Raw genomic sequence first — 15,664 nt, 5'->3', positions numbered from 1 at the left:
CCCCTTTGTCCTCTCTCTTATCCTCCCTAATAACGTTGCCCCCACGCATGCTCCTAAGCTTGACTGTACCTAATTGCTATTCTTAATTCTGTTATTATCCTCTTTGTTGTTTACTTTTGTTTAAGTTTCCAAACCAGAGCCAAGGTTTTCTGCCCTTAATTCCCAGAAATAATTTGGTTTAATCCCTCATCTGTCCAGGAGTGTACCACCGAAGAAAAATATTCAGTTGTAGTCCATAGTATGAGTCCAATTTGGTCCCAATTTCTTTCTCCATTTTCTGTGTTTCTCTATAATGAAGGTCCTGTCCTTGATTGTAGGTTCGGTTTGAGTGATCCATTTTTTAAAGTTTTTTTTTTTAATGCTCCAAATGTATCTGTTGATTGTGTCCATGGCAGGAGTTTTAAGGCCCAAATCCATTGTTCTAAAATAGAGTGTGATGGCGGGATTCAAAAACAGTCTGCTGTGTATTGTTAATCCCTGATGGTGCCGTTACAAATGTTATCTAGAACATGACTGAATGCTACTTGCATGTTTGCCTGAGAGCATTTTTGCCTTTTTGCATTGCCTTTTGTATTTTTTCCAATTGCTTTAAAGCAGCTAGGGACATCACATATCAGTAGGTATTCACTTTTTTCTTTTTAAGAGAGTTTTTCTGGCCCGCAGGCTCTATTAGACAGGACAGATGAGTGAGAAATGGGGGATGAGAGGGAAGTAAATTAAACTCACAACACTGCGGCCGGCTGCACATGGGAATCAGTGCATTTTTGACGCAAACATTGGCCATTTTACACCAATCAATCTACTTTTGAGCATATTTTAGCTGCAAGACTTTTTCCTCGTTCTCCATTTCAAACAAACGGAGTTCCCGCTTGACCAGAAGTACAATTACAATTTTGTTAGACACGAATAATGGCCTTTTCTGGATCCTTTTTTTCTGTATTTATTTATTTTGTTTTGTATGTGAAACCTGCTCAAATGGTTACGATTTATAAGACTTTATGTTTTGTTGATTCTAATATTTTACAATATTTTGGCTGGCTTATGTCTCTATTTAGCACACCATCAACAAACATGGCGGATTCCCATGGTACTGGACGTTTAAAAAATATATTTTAATAGATCCATTTTTTTTTTTTTTTTTTTTTTTTTTACGTTCCATCTTGAGCTCTATTCTGAAAATCCAAACACCGGAAGCATGGGTGGCGCTTCCGGAGTCACTTCCTTGTTCTGCCCCGGTGCTAAGCTACGCTAACAACAAATGCACCATGAAATTACCCGTTTTACTCTTAATTTTCGCCACGCATCTTCCTCCGGGGACCGCGCACATTGGGGTGAGGCCGATGACATTGCAAAAGCGTTATTGTCAAACATAAAAACAAATTAGAGTTTTTTTAATTTAGCCTGATATCGCGTTCGCGGTATGTTAGCATGCGTTAGCTGTCATTCATTTGTACTTGTTTTGATTGGCTGTTAATGCATTTATAAACGAAATCAACGCCTTATTTCCACATTTGGACTCAATGCATTTGTCTTTATGCTCTAGCAACATGTGGGGAACTTCTTTAGCAGCCAGCACACCAATAACTGGGCTGTTCTGGTGAGTTGACTATTGATTTATTGATTGATTGTAAGCAGAAAGACTGAAGGAGCATTAATCTGGGCTGTGGCTGGTTGTCAATGTATTTGTTGAGCAGGTTTGTACGTCCAGATTCTGGTTCAACTACCGTCACGTGGCCAATACTCTGTCTGTGTACAGAAGTGTCAAGAGACTGGGCATTCCTGACAGGTAACTATGGTGACATTGATCCTTTAAAAAGTAGAACCATTCTAAATTCTAAACGGAATGGAGACAGCTGGAGTTTAAAGTGAAGTGTAGCATATTAATGTGGTTTTATATGAGATTATCATAAAACAAGGGTAGTTTGGCACATTACATACTTAGATAACCACAGATTATACTTTTTGTGAATCTAAATGACATAATTGAGGCTATAGGAAACTTTACATTTCCCTCTCCATCCTTTTTAATTGGAAAAGTATCATTTTTACCCTGGAAATTCAAATTTGTTGTTTCCAATAATTGAAAGTGGTGCAATGGTCTTCTTCATTTCACCTTCAGTCGCCTGCATCACATTTTTATTATTAATTTTATTATTATCATTTTGAACAGATTCTGATGACCTGTGTCAGTAAATCAGTTTAATGGCACACGTGATTCTCTGATCATCTGTTTGTTAATACTCGTGAAGAAGCAGATGATTGGTGAAAGGGAAACTTTTCAGGCGTTTGGTTTTGTTACACATTTAGATACTCGGATCTGTTTTCAACCTGAATTGTAATAAGACGATTTATAGGACGATTTATAGGACGATTATAGGACGATTATGGGACGATTATAGGACGATTATAGGATGATCATAGGACGATCATAGGACGATCATTTCTGTGGGCAGGTTTGTGAGCTGTCGATGTGTCTTTATTATGCCACATACAGCTGCCAGACATCATTATTTTAATTACGTCTGTAGCTCAAACATGACGACATCAACGTTCATGAGATATTGCAAGCAAAATGTATAGATGGAAGTTTATTCAGATATTTTAGATAATTACTTACTGGTACATTTCCAAAAAATAACAAATATATTTAAGGGCAATATATTTATGCTTCTCATAAACGGTTCCGAAAAGGAGTGGAAAGAATCCATCCCCTTTTTACTAAACCGCATTATCAAACAAGAACATACCTAATAATAATGCATTAGTCTTATCAACAGCTTTTCCAGATGCTATAAATTATGCTTTTCATTCTTGTCCATTATTTACTAAAAGTCATATTAGCGATCATAAAAACCTGCGGTCAAGTCAGTGGGAAAGAAAAGTGTAACTTTTGTGTCTCTTTACTCAGCGATTTGAGAAAAACAAGGCTCAAAAGGAGAGATGTGCTGCCGATGGACTAACCTAGTGTAAAAACTGTTGCCATGACAGTCCAGCGTACTAATAATAACGCTGTACTTGTCGCTGTAGCCACATAGTGTTGATGCTGGCGGACGACATGGCGTGTAACCATAGAAACCCCAAACCAGCCACCGTCTTCAGTCACAAGAACATGGAGCTGAACGTGTACGGGGACGACGTGGAGGTGGACTACAGGGGCTACGAGGTGAGGCGCCTGCAAAACCAGCTCATTATTTATGGAACAGAAACAAACAACTGAAATAAGAATGATTTATTTTCATTTGATGTGAAAATCGTAACAAAAATGATACAGTAATTAGTGATGTATTATGCTCAATTCTCACTGCATAACAAGTAACTTATTACTTATTAATAACTTATTATGTCATAAGGCGCTGGTACAGCTGGCAGCCCGGTGTAAACGCTCTCTCTTCTTTCTCACACTTATTGTGCTTTATCTCCTATATTTTGTAAATATAGTTAGTATATTTTTTCTATTTTACTGTACGATAGGGACACGCGCTGGAATAGTTTTTTAATTCAACTGTTTTTGACTTTTTTCGGCTGGATTTGAGCGTTTTTCGTTGCGTTCGTTGTGTTGTTGTGACGTGAGCTAGCTCCGAGCGAGCCCACCAGCCCCCCCCCGCGCCCTCCGGCCGCGCTAAAGTACGGCGTGTCGTCGGTACACGTTTATATACACGTTTATATGAAAGAGGAACTTCACGAACGATCGGGACACGCACTGGAATCGCTTTAAATTAACTTGTTTTGACTTTATTCGGCTGGATTGAGTGTTTTCGTCGTGTCGTGGCGATGTGTCTTGGCTCTGAGTCCCCCGGCTCCGGCCCCGCCCCCCGGCTCCGGCCCCGCCCCCCGGCCGGCGCCGTACCGCGTTTCCACAAAGGAGGAACTCATGAAACTGCGGAGAACAGTCGTCTTACCCGGAGATCGTCACGTTATCCCGGCGCAATACTGACCTAACCTAATACTGATGTGCCATTCTGTCGTATGTGCAATTGCTGTGAAATTCATGTGCAATCTATGTGCTGTCGTGACACATATTCATGTGCAATTACTGTCGGGATCACATGCAATGGTATTTATTTATTTATTTATTTGTCTATGGGAGTTTTTATTTATTTATAGGAGATCTTCTACTGAAAGTGTTTTTCAGACTTCCTATAAGTGATCTGTTCTTCTGTATCTACCTCTGTATCTACCTGCGTTGCACCAATGAAATTTCCCCATGTGGGACAATAAAGGATTATCTTATCTTATCTTAGGGATGCTGCATTAACATGTTTTGCCATTTACACAAGATCTATTGCTTTATTTATTTAAGATAATATCCAAATTGTTGTTTAGAAGTGCAAAATGAGAATGTTGGGTTGTCTATTTAAAAGAATTTCAAAGAATAGGAACGTACCAATAAAACTTTGCCGGATCGAATATCGGTTCTGGGATATTGGTCCAAAGAGACGACCTGTAAATTGATGTAATATAATAATTTACTGGCTTTTGTTTGCCCTGAACACGTGTGCAAGCTTTTATTTATACAAAGCGGTTCTGTAGTTTGTTGGATACTTTCAGTACGTCACTTTCAAAAAGCTGTAAAAGAGTTGGGAGTTGATAAAAATGTAAAAGAACACATTAAATGTCTCTTTAATTCGAAGCAGACGGCGCACAGTGGTCTAATTTTGATCTTAAAGTGACTTTTCTAATTTTGACTTTATTTGGTGTATTTATACCTGTTGTACTTATGAATTATAGTTTTACACCAATTGAGCAGGTATTTTTGGGAAAAACTGCTCACTGCGCGAGCAGGTCCCGCCGGGGGCCCGCGTGAGCAGGTCCCGCCGGGGGCCCGCCGGGGGCCCGCGTGACCAGGTCCCGACGGGCGCCGCAGCTGGGGAGATCCGCGAGAAGGGCCGGTGCGCGTCTATCATCTGAAAACGTGAATAATCTGGTGCCTTAGCAACTGGCTTAGTGCAGAGGAGTAAAAAAACACCCAGTTTTAGGAATCTACAAACTTTTCTGGTTCTTTTCAACGCCCTGACAGTGGCAATAAGCTTTAGTTTTGTGTTTGATAACATTGTTTAAAGGCGGTATGGACGATTTTTCGGCGATTTGAGAACGCAGGCCGAAGTGCGCATGCGCACTCCCCCGTGCGGACCGATACAACACACACGTGCGTTTGTTTATTAGCGCAACGGAGCGCATCACATCGCTCGTCTCCTGTAGATTTCTGTCCACTTCTGCGTCAGCTCGAAATGTCTTTCTCCGTCTTCATTTTGCACCGTACACTGAGGGAACTATATTATGATAGATCCATGCGCTTAGGCACGTGGAAACGTGAGGAGGAACCTGACGCGGCTGCAGGTGAGCGATAGGTGCGTTTTATGATTGATACGTGGCAAGACTAATGATTTATCCACGCCACGAGGAAATACGATAAAAAATTTGCTGAAAAAAATCGTCCATACCACCTTTAAAGTTAAAATATACACAATGTATTTATTTGAATTGAACTGGTTAAGTGTTCGTTGGCACAACTAATGTTCTGGCGCTTTAGTGTCTAAGAATTCTAAGAATGTACAAACTGTACTGAAGTGTTTCCTGGTTCTGCTGCTCCTAAAATGTGTTTTGAGTGTCTAATGTTTCATGAGATTACAATGTTTCTGACGTTACCTCTGAAGTGGCCTGTTCATCTTTAATGATTGTGGCTCAGGATTTTGTGGAAAGTGAATACTTAATATTTTATTTAACTGCTACTGAATAAAAATGCTGATGCACTTTACACTTCTTTTGAATTCATTTTGAATTTTGCACGTCAAAATGCGATTAATCGTGATTAAAAATTGTAATCGTTGCCCAGCCCTAATTAAAACATTAGATGAGTTTTGGCCCAGTGTTTGCTGGGTAATTTCCTAGTGTGATATCATCGGTTAAAAACAGGAACTGAAATTATGAACCTAAAAAATTTGCAAAATTCTCTATTTATCTTAAATTCTTAACTGCCTTTTTAGTTCAATGACCCGTCCGACCTGTAGGGGGCGTTTTAAGAGCTGTGTTCACATTTTATCTGGACTGGAATAAACAGATTTGACTTATTACATGGAAATTGCCTCCAGTTCAGAGAATTGTGAATCATTAGAACTAATAAATGCTGTTTTATCATCTTTAACTGACAGTTATCTCATTTTCTGACGCTTCGGTGTCGGGACGGTTGCCATAGTTCACCTGATCTCACTGCCACGCTGGAATCGTGGGGACAATTGATTGGGAAATTGCCACATGCACCATTGATTTTTGCAGTTTCATTAAGAGATAAGTGGAGATGACCTCAGCGATTGACCGAGTCACTGAATAATAAATTCTGTCTTTTTAAGGTGACAGTGGAGAACTTTCTCCGGGTTTTGACGGGGCGATTACCCCCCAGCACCCCTCGCTCCAAACGCCTGCTGTCCGACGATCGAAGCAACATACTCATCTATCTGACCGGTAAGTGACGCTACTGGAGCGGGGACTGGAGCGGGGACTGGAGCGGGACTAGATTAAGACTAGACCGGGACTAGACCGGGACCAAACTACACATAGGAGGTACAATTACACGTCCAGACCAATTAAAAAACGATCGCTGGAATGATCAGATAAACCAATAATCAGAACAGATGTTGGTGTTGGATTTTGAGAGTAATTGATGTCTTTTCAGGACAAAAACACACTGTATATAAAGACTGCAGCCTGCGCGGCTCGTGTCCCTGAGCAGGTCGACATCTACAGGACAAAAAACAGCAACAATCACTCGCAGGCAAAAGTAACCTAATCATCTCAGAACTCCACAAATATACTGTAACCATAGAAACAAGAGAGCCACTGTTCTAAGCCTGAATCACATTATCAAGCATTAACCCCTAAACTGATCCAATTTAGAGGAGCATCCTGGGACGCGCTCGGGAGCATGAGGTTTCAAGAGAAAACTGAAAAATCAACCAATGTTTGCAAATGAAATTATGTTACTTAAAGTGCCCCCTACAGGCCGGACCACTCACTGCACCAAAATGCAGTTTGGATAAATATATTTACAATTTTGCTAAAAAAATATATAAAAAAAGCAATTTTTTTAGGCTTAATTTCACTTCCTGCTTGTAATTGATGACCTCACACTAGGAAATTACCCAGCAAACACTGGGCCAAAACTCATCTAATGTCGCAATGTGTTTAATTTGACAATTAAAAATAAATGAGAGTGACTTTATTTTGTTGAATTTTTGTTTAGAAAGTCAAAAAAGTAGTTTCTATGTCTAAATTCTGCATAAACTTTGACTGGAACTGGATTGTCCCTGGTGTGATGTCACTTCCTGTCATTTTTCTACACAGTTTTCAAAGTTTTCTACACAAATACTTGCTCGATTGGTGTAAAACTATAATTTATATGTACAACAGGTATAAATACACAGAATAAAGTCAAAATGAGAAAATCTTAGAAACCTGTCATGCGTCACTCAGTTTTAGGAATTTGGCGATTCACACCATTTAAATTGTGATTTTGCTTCGATCGTGGTTAAATTTACCGTTTGACTGACTAATAATAATTTACACTGACTTTCTACATTCGTTCCTTTCTACATTGACACACTTGCTGGCGTTCCTCTCCAGCCTCTTCCTCCCGCTCAGACTCTTTGTGTCCCGGTGGTCTCTCTCTCTCTCTCACTTTGTGTTTTGAAACGCCTTGAACAACAAATGAATAATATATGTGCTGCGCGTCCGTCTCTTTAACAGGCCACGGCGGGAACGGCTTTCTGAAGTTCCAGGACTCGGAGGAGATCAGTAACGTGGAGCTGGCCGACGCCTTCGAGCAGATGTGGCAGAAAAGGAGGTGCGTTTTTTTTTTATTTCTGAAGTGACGCGTAATGTTTCTCTACAAGCTTTAAATGCAGGAGAGGGAGGAGGCGGAGTCAGTACTGTTCCCGGTTTAGTTCCACTTTAGTCCTAGTTAAAGGAAACACTGAGGATTTTTGGTGTCTCATTTCCTGGTGGCGTGGACAGCCGAGTAGTTCTCCCACATGTCAGTCATTCCCTGCTGCTGTTTCCACGTTTCCATGGCTGCACATGCATGGTGGATACGTCGGTGTGTGTTTAGCGAGTTCCTTCAGTTACAGTACAAACATGACACAGAGAAAGACTGTGTTCGAGCTGAGAAGAGACGGGAATCTACCGAGACGAGAGAAGCGATGGATGTGATCCGCCGTGCTAATAAACAAACGCACGAGTAGCAGCGAGGCTAACAGTTGAGTTCCAAAAACCTCTATTATTCCTTTAAATTCAAGTTCAGCTGTGATATATTAGTTTAGTCGAGGTTCAATCTAGATTTAATCCTTATTTAGTTTTTATTAAATCGTGGCTCAACTCTTAGTCCTGTTGTCCATGTCCAGTGTAGTTCTAGTCTCATCCATGTTCAATTGTGCTTTAGTCCTTGTTTTTTTCTGGTTTTAGTCCTGGTTTAGTCCAGGTTCAAGGGTTCATTCTTGGTTTAGTGCTAGTGTTGTCCTTATTTATTTACTTTAGTCTTGTCCTGGTTTAGTCCCTGGTTTAGTCCCTGGTTTAGTCCCTGGTTTAGTCCTGGTTTAGTCCCAGTTTAATCTTGGTTTAATCTTGGTTAATCTTGGTTTAGTCCTGGGTTTAGTCCTGGGTTTAGTCCCTGGTTTAGTCCCTGGTTTAGTCCCTGGTTTAGTCCCTGGTTTAGTCCTGGTTTAGTCCCAGTTTAATCTTGGTTTAATCTTGGTTAATCTTGGGTCCTGGGTTTAGTCCTGGGTTTAGTCCCTGGTTTAGTCCCTGGTTTAGTCCCTGGTTTAGTCCCTGGTTTAGTCCTGGTTTAGTCCCAGTTTAATCTTGGTTTAATCTTGGTTAATCTTGGTTTAGTCCTGGGTTTAGTCCTGGGTTTAGTCCTGGGTTTAGTCCCTGGTTTAGTCCCTGGTTTAGTCCCTGGTTTAGTCCCTGGTTTAGCCCTGGTTTAGTCCTGGTTTAGTCCTGGTTTAGTCCTGGTTTAGTCCTGGTTTAGTCTTGGTTTAGTCTTGGTTTAATCCTGGTTTAGTCCTGTAATGGTGCTGTATATTAAGGTTTTTCTCTTGTTTGATCTTCATATTCACGTTCTGCTTCATCTAAAGTACATCTAAAGTACATCTAAAGTACATCTAAAGTACATTTAAAGTACATTCTGCTCCATCTCTTTCATTATAAGAACATGAAAAAGCTGCACACACTAATTGGCCTCCACAGTCGGGGCTCTGGAAGCTCTACATTCTGATGCAGCTGTGTCGGCCAAAGTGTTTCACCTCCACTTAAAACAGACTGAACATTTGAACAGAACCACATGCAGTTCAGAACACGTTTGTAAAGGTCTGAACTACAGGTGTCACAGCTTTATACAGGTATTTACACTTTACAAAGAGCTTCAGATTCTCTTCTTTTAGCGTTTAGAGTGTTTTTAGAGCATTTAGAAAGTGTTTTTAGAGCGTTTAGAGAGTGTTTCAAGAGAGTATTTTTAGAGCATTTAGAGTGCGTTTAGAGAGTGTTTTTAGAGCCGTCACAGGCTCCTCCGCTTGCGTTCTGGAGTTTTCTGTGACCTTAAAATCAAAGGGAGAAAGTGACAGAGGGGGAGCGTGGGCGTCTCACAGTGAGCGCGTGGATTTCCTCCCGTCTCCATGGAAACTGGCGTCTGATGGGCCTCGGCACAAACCTGCTTCTAATATGACAAATGAATGTGTTTTATGACAGTGGCGCGTCCTCTTTAGGGTGAAGTGAGGGACAAACGCTCCTGTGTTTAGCTCCAGTGACTTTTGAACAGGAAATACAACGGCTGCTTCAAAAACATACTTTATTTACATTTTCTACATGTTAAAGTACATTACACAAATTAAATATTTAGCCTTACTTGTAATTACTTGACAAAACTATTCAAATGGATTTAATATTTGACGTTAAGGTCAGATAATAATAAATAAATAAAATTAATACAATTAAATACATTTAATACATTTAAATAAAATACATTAAAATGAAATTAATAATAATTATATCATTTAGCCAGAAATAATGGAAATGAAAATAATTTAACTTGAAATGAGAAGTAAGAAAAGATTTTTACTTCTCATTTCAAGTTAAATTATAGTAAAAACTATACTGATTTAAAGTTAAAAATAGTTTAAATTAATTAGTTTGATGGACCTAGAGTAGTCTAAAATACGGAAATGAAGTTAAAATTAAAGTCATTTTCACGGCAGTTTAATCTCAATTGAATTAATATTACATTTAGATTGATTGCTAAGGTAACAGAATATCCAGTTTTAGACCTGACATATGCGTTGTAGCTTTAGTGAAGTAGTCAAATATGTCAGTATGTTTTTAATGTGACTTCATTCTGTAAATCCCAAATGTAACACTTTGCAACATATGTTTGTCCTAAATTGTTCAGTTAATTCCCTCTGAACAGATGAAACCTGCTGTAACGGTCTTCTCTTTGTCAGACGTGTTGTATCTGTCCAGTTGTTATTAAAAACATGTGCGTCTGGCTGTCACCTCGTCTGCGTAACGTCCCGTACGACGCACTTGATTGACCCTGTTTACAAAGGGGCGACGGGAAAGAGAAAAGATTCATTTGAGGCGATGATTTAAACGGTGCGGCGGCGCAACCTTTTTGATCCGCGCAAACTCCGTGCTTGTGTTTCAGATACAACGAGCTGCTGTTCATCATCGACACGTGCCAGGGTGCCTCCATGTACGAGCGCTTCTACTCCCCAAACCTCATGGCCCTGGCCAGCAGTCAGATCGGGGAGGACTCGCTGTCTGTGAGTACAAACGCCGCGCCGGGGGAAACGGGAGGGCGGACACGTGGAATGAACGCTCATGTTAAGTTCTCCTGATACGGGCACTGATGGAAAAACAAAAAAAACGTACGCTCTGCTGCTAAAATCATCGGAATCGGCAGCAAAATCGGCAGCAGGAGTCGCTCAGTACCATCGACAATAACCGCAGGGTTCAGATTAAGGATTTTCACTTGTATAGCGGCGCTGCTAAACAATCCGTTAATTTTCCGAAATTTGTATAGCAATTTCATAATTGCATAGCGAAACACGAAAGTCAATCAATATTTTCCATTGATATAACACGATTATTTATTTAAATGTATTTGTAAGCATTCTATTTAAAAAAAAAAAAAACTTAACAAATTAACTTTTAAACACTTTTTATTTTTTTTTCTTTAAATAAAACAGAAAACTTGCAAATAAAATGAGTTGTTGAAAAAATTAACCAACACAAAGTCAGATGGCCTTATTTACAATTTTCTTCCATATCATCATCAATCAGATGACTATTTGCAGGAGTCTCATTTACATATTAATTGTCATTACACTCACAAAAAATATGTGTTAAGCTTCTGATGGAAAAATAAAGGTTGCTCTAGCGTCCATCATGGTGTATTTTATGTGTTATTCAAATTGTACCGCTCTATTTGACGTTCCATTCCATTTTTCGTTTTGCTATTTGATGACGGTCCCTAAGTACTCTTGTCACCGCTCCGGCTGCACGTTTGATGATGGTCCTTAAGCACTCGTCTTGGCTCCGGCTGCACATTTGATGACGGTCCCTAAACACTCATCTCGGCTCCGGCTGCACATTCGGACCAGTGTAACTCGCTGCGCCCAAAATACGCATCTGATTGTTAAAAACGAGGTAGTGTCACTTGGCAGTGTAAATATGAATATTTTGGCTGTGAATGATCTGCAAAGACCTTTGCGTTTAGGAGCTATTGACCTCGGAAGTCTGAATCTGACGCAAACTTTACCGCACGTGGCTCCTCCCACTTTCAGACTCGATCTGAGACAGCAGCGGGACTCGTCATGTCCACACAGCGTCCTACATGTGTCAGGCCGTTATTGACGATCGATTGACGAGTGATCAGTGCTTTTAGGCGCTTTGGTGATACAATTGAACACACATTTTTGTATCGCAAAAGCTGCGATACAAAAACACTTTTTTATGACGAATGAATCGCATTTGAGAGAAATTGCGTCGCATTTTGCGATGCGATACCGCTTATTCTGAACCCTGAACCGAGTCCTGAGAAAAGACGCACAGAAACAAAAAGCTCTACAAAGAAACGCTCTACACTCACACTACAAGTCATTGCCATCAGAGCGCGGGTTCAGGTCCCTTAGGTTGGCAAACACAGACAGAAGTGTTTAGGAATGGTCCGAAAAATGATTAAAACCCAGTGTTTACGGTCCTGTTTAGGTGTTTAGACTTTCAACAGACCTGCACACGTCACCTCCGCGTTTGGAGCTTCGACTAAACCAACGCTTTACGGTCAGATCTGAGTCGAGCTTGAGTGACAAAGCTTCAGATGGAGCGGTGCATCCAGGTAGCTTCACGTGAACGTTATCGATCTCAGTCAGCCCCGGGGCACGTGCGGCTGCGGCGGCGTGGAGCGAGACCTCGGAAAAAGCACAGGAACGTCCTTCTCAGTCAGTGAGATCTCTGCGCTTATTATGACGACTCTGTGGTGTTTTACGCTCTGTTTGGCTCCATCAGATTGAAATTGTTTGGATGTACCGTATTTTCCGGACTATAAGTCGCACCTTTTTTCATAGTTTTGGTCGGGGTGCGACTTATACTTATATTTATACTTAAATACTTATACTCTGGAGCGACTTATATGTGATAATATTCGTTCTTTTCTGACAACCACAAGAGGGCGCTCTAGGCTCTGAGCGACGCAGAAGAAGAATCTGCACTTCCTCTTCCTCTGGAGTTTGTGGAGTTGTTTAGAAGTGACACAGAGGAAGAAGAATTCAATGGATTTAGTGATTTGGGGTAAAACTGATGCTTTGGTAAACTTGTTAGCATGTTCTTTATGCTATAGTTATCTGAATAACTGTTCATATGTTACGTTAACATACCAGACACTTACCACAGTTCTGTCTGTGCCTCATGTAGCTGAAGGTGTTAGCGTTAGCATACGTCATGTAGCTGAAGGTGTTAGCGTTAGCATACGTACACCTATTCACCATGTTCTCTCATCTGTATCAAATGCATTTCCCCCAAAAATGTGACTTATACTCCAGTGCGACTTATATATGTTTTTTTTCTTCTCTATTATGCATTTTTGGCTGGTGAAAATACGGTAAACAAACACTGTCCAGATGGTTTGAAACTTTGTCTACGACGATCAATGTGAAGCTGTGTTAGATTTTTGCTGATATTCAGCAATGGTCGTTTGTCTTTTTCACGTTAACACTTTAGACACGACACAAGCATTTTCTCTGGTCGGAAACTTTACTTGACAACTTGTTATAAATAAATACTGCTGCTGCTGCTTTTTGGACTCGCATCTAAGGAAGCGCACACTCAAAATCAGACAGTAGCAGGCCTCACCTTTTACTCTCTGCTCGCTCATCACCGACAATGCGCCGAAGTCTGGGCTGTGTGAAGAGCGCGTCCATCAGGCTTTTAACTTTTTTTTTTACTAGATCAAAAATAACCGTGTGCGTCCTGCTCTAAAAGGCAGTCGTGCGTTGACATTTGCAGAACACGACGGCGGTTTGCAAAGTGCATTTCTAGTTTGAGGTTTTGCGTAACGACACAGTCTTGCCTTTTAAATCGGTGCAATAAATGAATACTGAACGACAACAATATCCGCCGATTGCGATTAGATTTGAGAATTTGTAATAGTTTTTATGGTTGTATTTGATAAAATCCAAGACCAAGAACAGACATTTCATCTTGAAATGCAGTTTAAAATAATAACAGATGAGAGAACATGGTGAATAGGTGTACGTATGCTAACGCTAACACCTTCAGCTACATGACGTATGCTAACGCTAACACCTTCAGCTACATGAGGCACAGACAGAACTGTGGTAAGTGTCTGGTATGTTAACGTAACATATGAACAGTTATTCAGATAACTATAGCATAAAGAACATGCTAACAAGTTTAGCAAAGCATCAGTTTTACCCCAAATCACTAAATCCATTGAATTCTTCTTCCTCTGTGTCACTTCTAAACAACTCCACAAACTCCAGAGGAAGTGCAGGTTCTTCTTCTGCGTCGCTTAGAGCCTAGAGCGACCTCTAGTGGCTGCCATGTAAAAATAACGAATAATATCACATATAAGTCGGAGTATATGTCGTACCCCGGCCAAAACTATGAAAAAATAAGCACTCGAAAACCTGCCAATCAGCATGAAGTCTGGCTCTCAAAGACATGCTAGTCTGCTTTTAAAAAGTCTACCTCTTCTCCACTTATTCATCTAAATTAGAGGCTCCTGTTTGAGCTCGTTAGCTGTTCACAAAAGTCTTTTCATAATTGCAGTTTTTGCGATCCGCCATTCAAATTTCGATTAGCTTGCGGTTCGTCTCGCAGCTTCGTGTCTTCCCCGAGTGTTTCCGTCGTCGAGAGTGCGGCGCCGACTCCTCCGTCTCAAGTCGTCTCTCGGCCCGGCGCCGTCTCCCGCCCTCGAACTGGGTCTGCGTTGTCATTCCGGGCTCGTGCTTGTCGTCCTAATTGCTCATTTGAATATCATAATACCGCTGTAAGTGATGGGACCCGGGGGTGCCGCTTCCTTCCTCTGCCACGCCGATAACTCTAAGACGCACGCTGTGACTTTAAAAGAAGGCGTCAATCACAAAGTTTGAGTTCAGTCCCGAGTGGAGGAACGGGCCAAACCGAGAGGAATAATGCCGATGATGACGTCGAGAGAGGTAGAGAGCGAGTAGCGTTTAGTCGGTGGAGTATTTGTACCTCAATGGGGGCGCTTTGGGCCTTGCAAAGAGATGTCAGGTCAGATCTTTGGAGAGGTGACTCTGGTCGGACAGAAAACGCAGGATTTTTGAGGTTTATTTGGGTGAAGAAAAGAAAGTAAATGAGATGTAAATAATGTAGCTTTGGTTGCTACATCCGATGCTAATTGCTACTAAAACGAACAAACGAAACAAACTAAATCACTAAAACAGAACAAATTGAGACTTTTCTTAACACTTTTATTACGGTCTTGAATTCAGCAGAATTAGAATAGTTCCGTATTGTAAGATGATAAAAGTACTCTTAAAAAGACAATTGACAGTAATTGTTTTTCAAATATTACTGTGGTATCGAATCGGTATCGAGTATGAAGCACATTCCTTTGTATCAAAATTAAGTTTGAAATAAAGTACACAGTAAATGTAGCGTAAAGTACATTTAAAAGGATTGTTTATGTTTTGTTTTTTGTGATTTTGATGCATCTCTTCTTGTTCCGTAAAGCACTTTGAGTCACTTTTTGTACAAATTGCGCTCTACATATGAACTGGCCTCGCTTTATGTCGTACGGTATTCCCGGCAAAGCATGAACATCACCACGGCGACGAGCAGGAAAGTTACACAGTGCCCATTTAAACAGCGCAAACATCCTACGGTTTTATTTGTATGTTTAAGACAGCACAATGGGCAACAAAGTGTGATTTTTACTATGCCAATGTATCGTCCAGGTCTTCTTTAATCATTTTACAGCTTTTTACGCCTGACATTGTATTTGCACTGCATTTAAACAATCTACATTTGCTTCTGGAAGATGTACTTTTCACCATTATTACATGCTCAACCAAAAACTAATTGTAAATCTGGTGACGGTCCTATTTGTTGACTTTTTTTGCTGCTGTCCCTGTCG

General features: G+C 40.6%; 1 protein-coding gene across 1 annotated transcript in view; it reads left to right on the top strand.

Annotated features, from left to right (window-relative positions):
- Nucleotides 1-1,220: 1,220 nt before the first annotated feature.
- Nucleotides 1,221-15,664, top strand: part of pigk (phosphatidylinositol glycan anchor biosynthesis, class K) — a 46,779-nt gene continuing 32,335 nt past the window's right edge. Inside the window, exons 1-7 of the mRNA XM_072440664.1 lie at nt 1,221-1,331; nt 1,544-1,597; nt 1,695-1,786; nt 3,028-3,163; nt 6,348-6,459; nt 7,741-7,837; nt 10,688-10,805. Coding sequence (XP_072296765.1) covers nt 1,266-1,331; nt 1,544-1,597; nt 1,695-1,786; nt 3,028-3,163; nt 6,348-6,459; nt 7,741-7,837; nt 10,688-10,805 — 675 coding nt within the window. The 5' untranslated portion in view covers nt 1,221-1,265. The remainder of the gene's footprint in view (nt 1,332-1,543; nt 1,598-1,694; nt 1,787-3,027; nt 3,164-6,347; nt 6,460-7,740; nt 7,838-10,687; nt 10,806-15,664) is intronic.

Source organism: Eucyclogobius newberryi, unplaced genomic scaffold (assembly GCF_026437365.1).
Source record: "Eucyclogobius newberryi isolate DKJ021-1_F unplaced genomic scaffold, fEucNew1.0.hap1 SCAF_12, whole genome shotgun sequence".
NCBI lineage: Eukaryota > Metazoa > Chordata > Actinopteri > Gobiiformes > Gobiidae > Eucyclogobius > Eucyclogobius newberryi.
The sequence above is the reverse complement of the archived record's forward strand: the minus strand, read 5'-3'. Positions and strand labels throughout refer to the sequence as shown.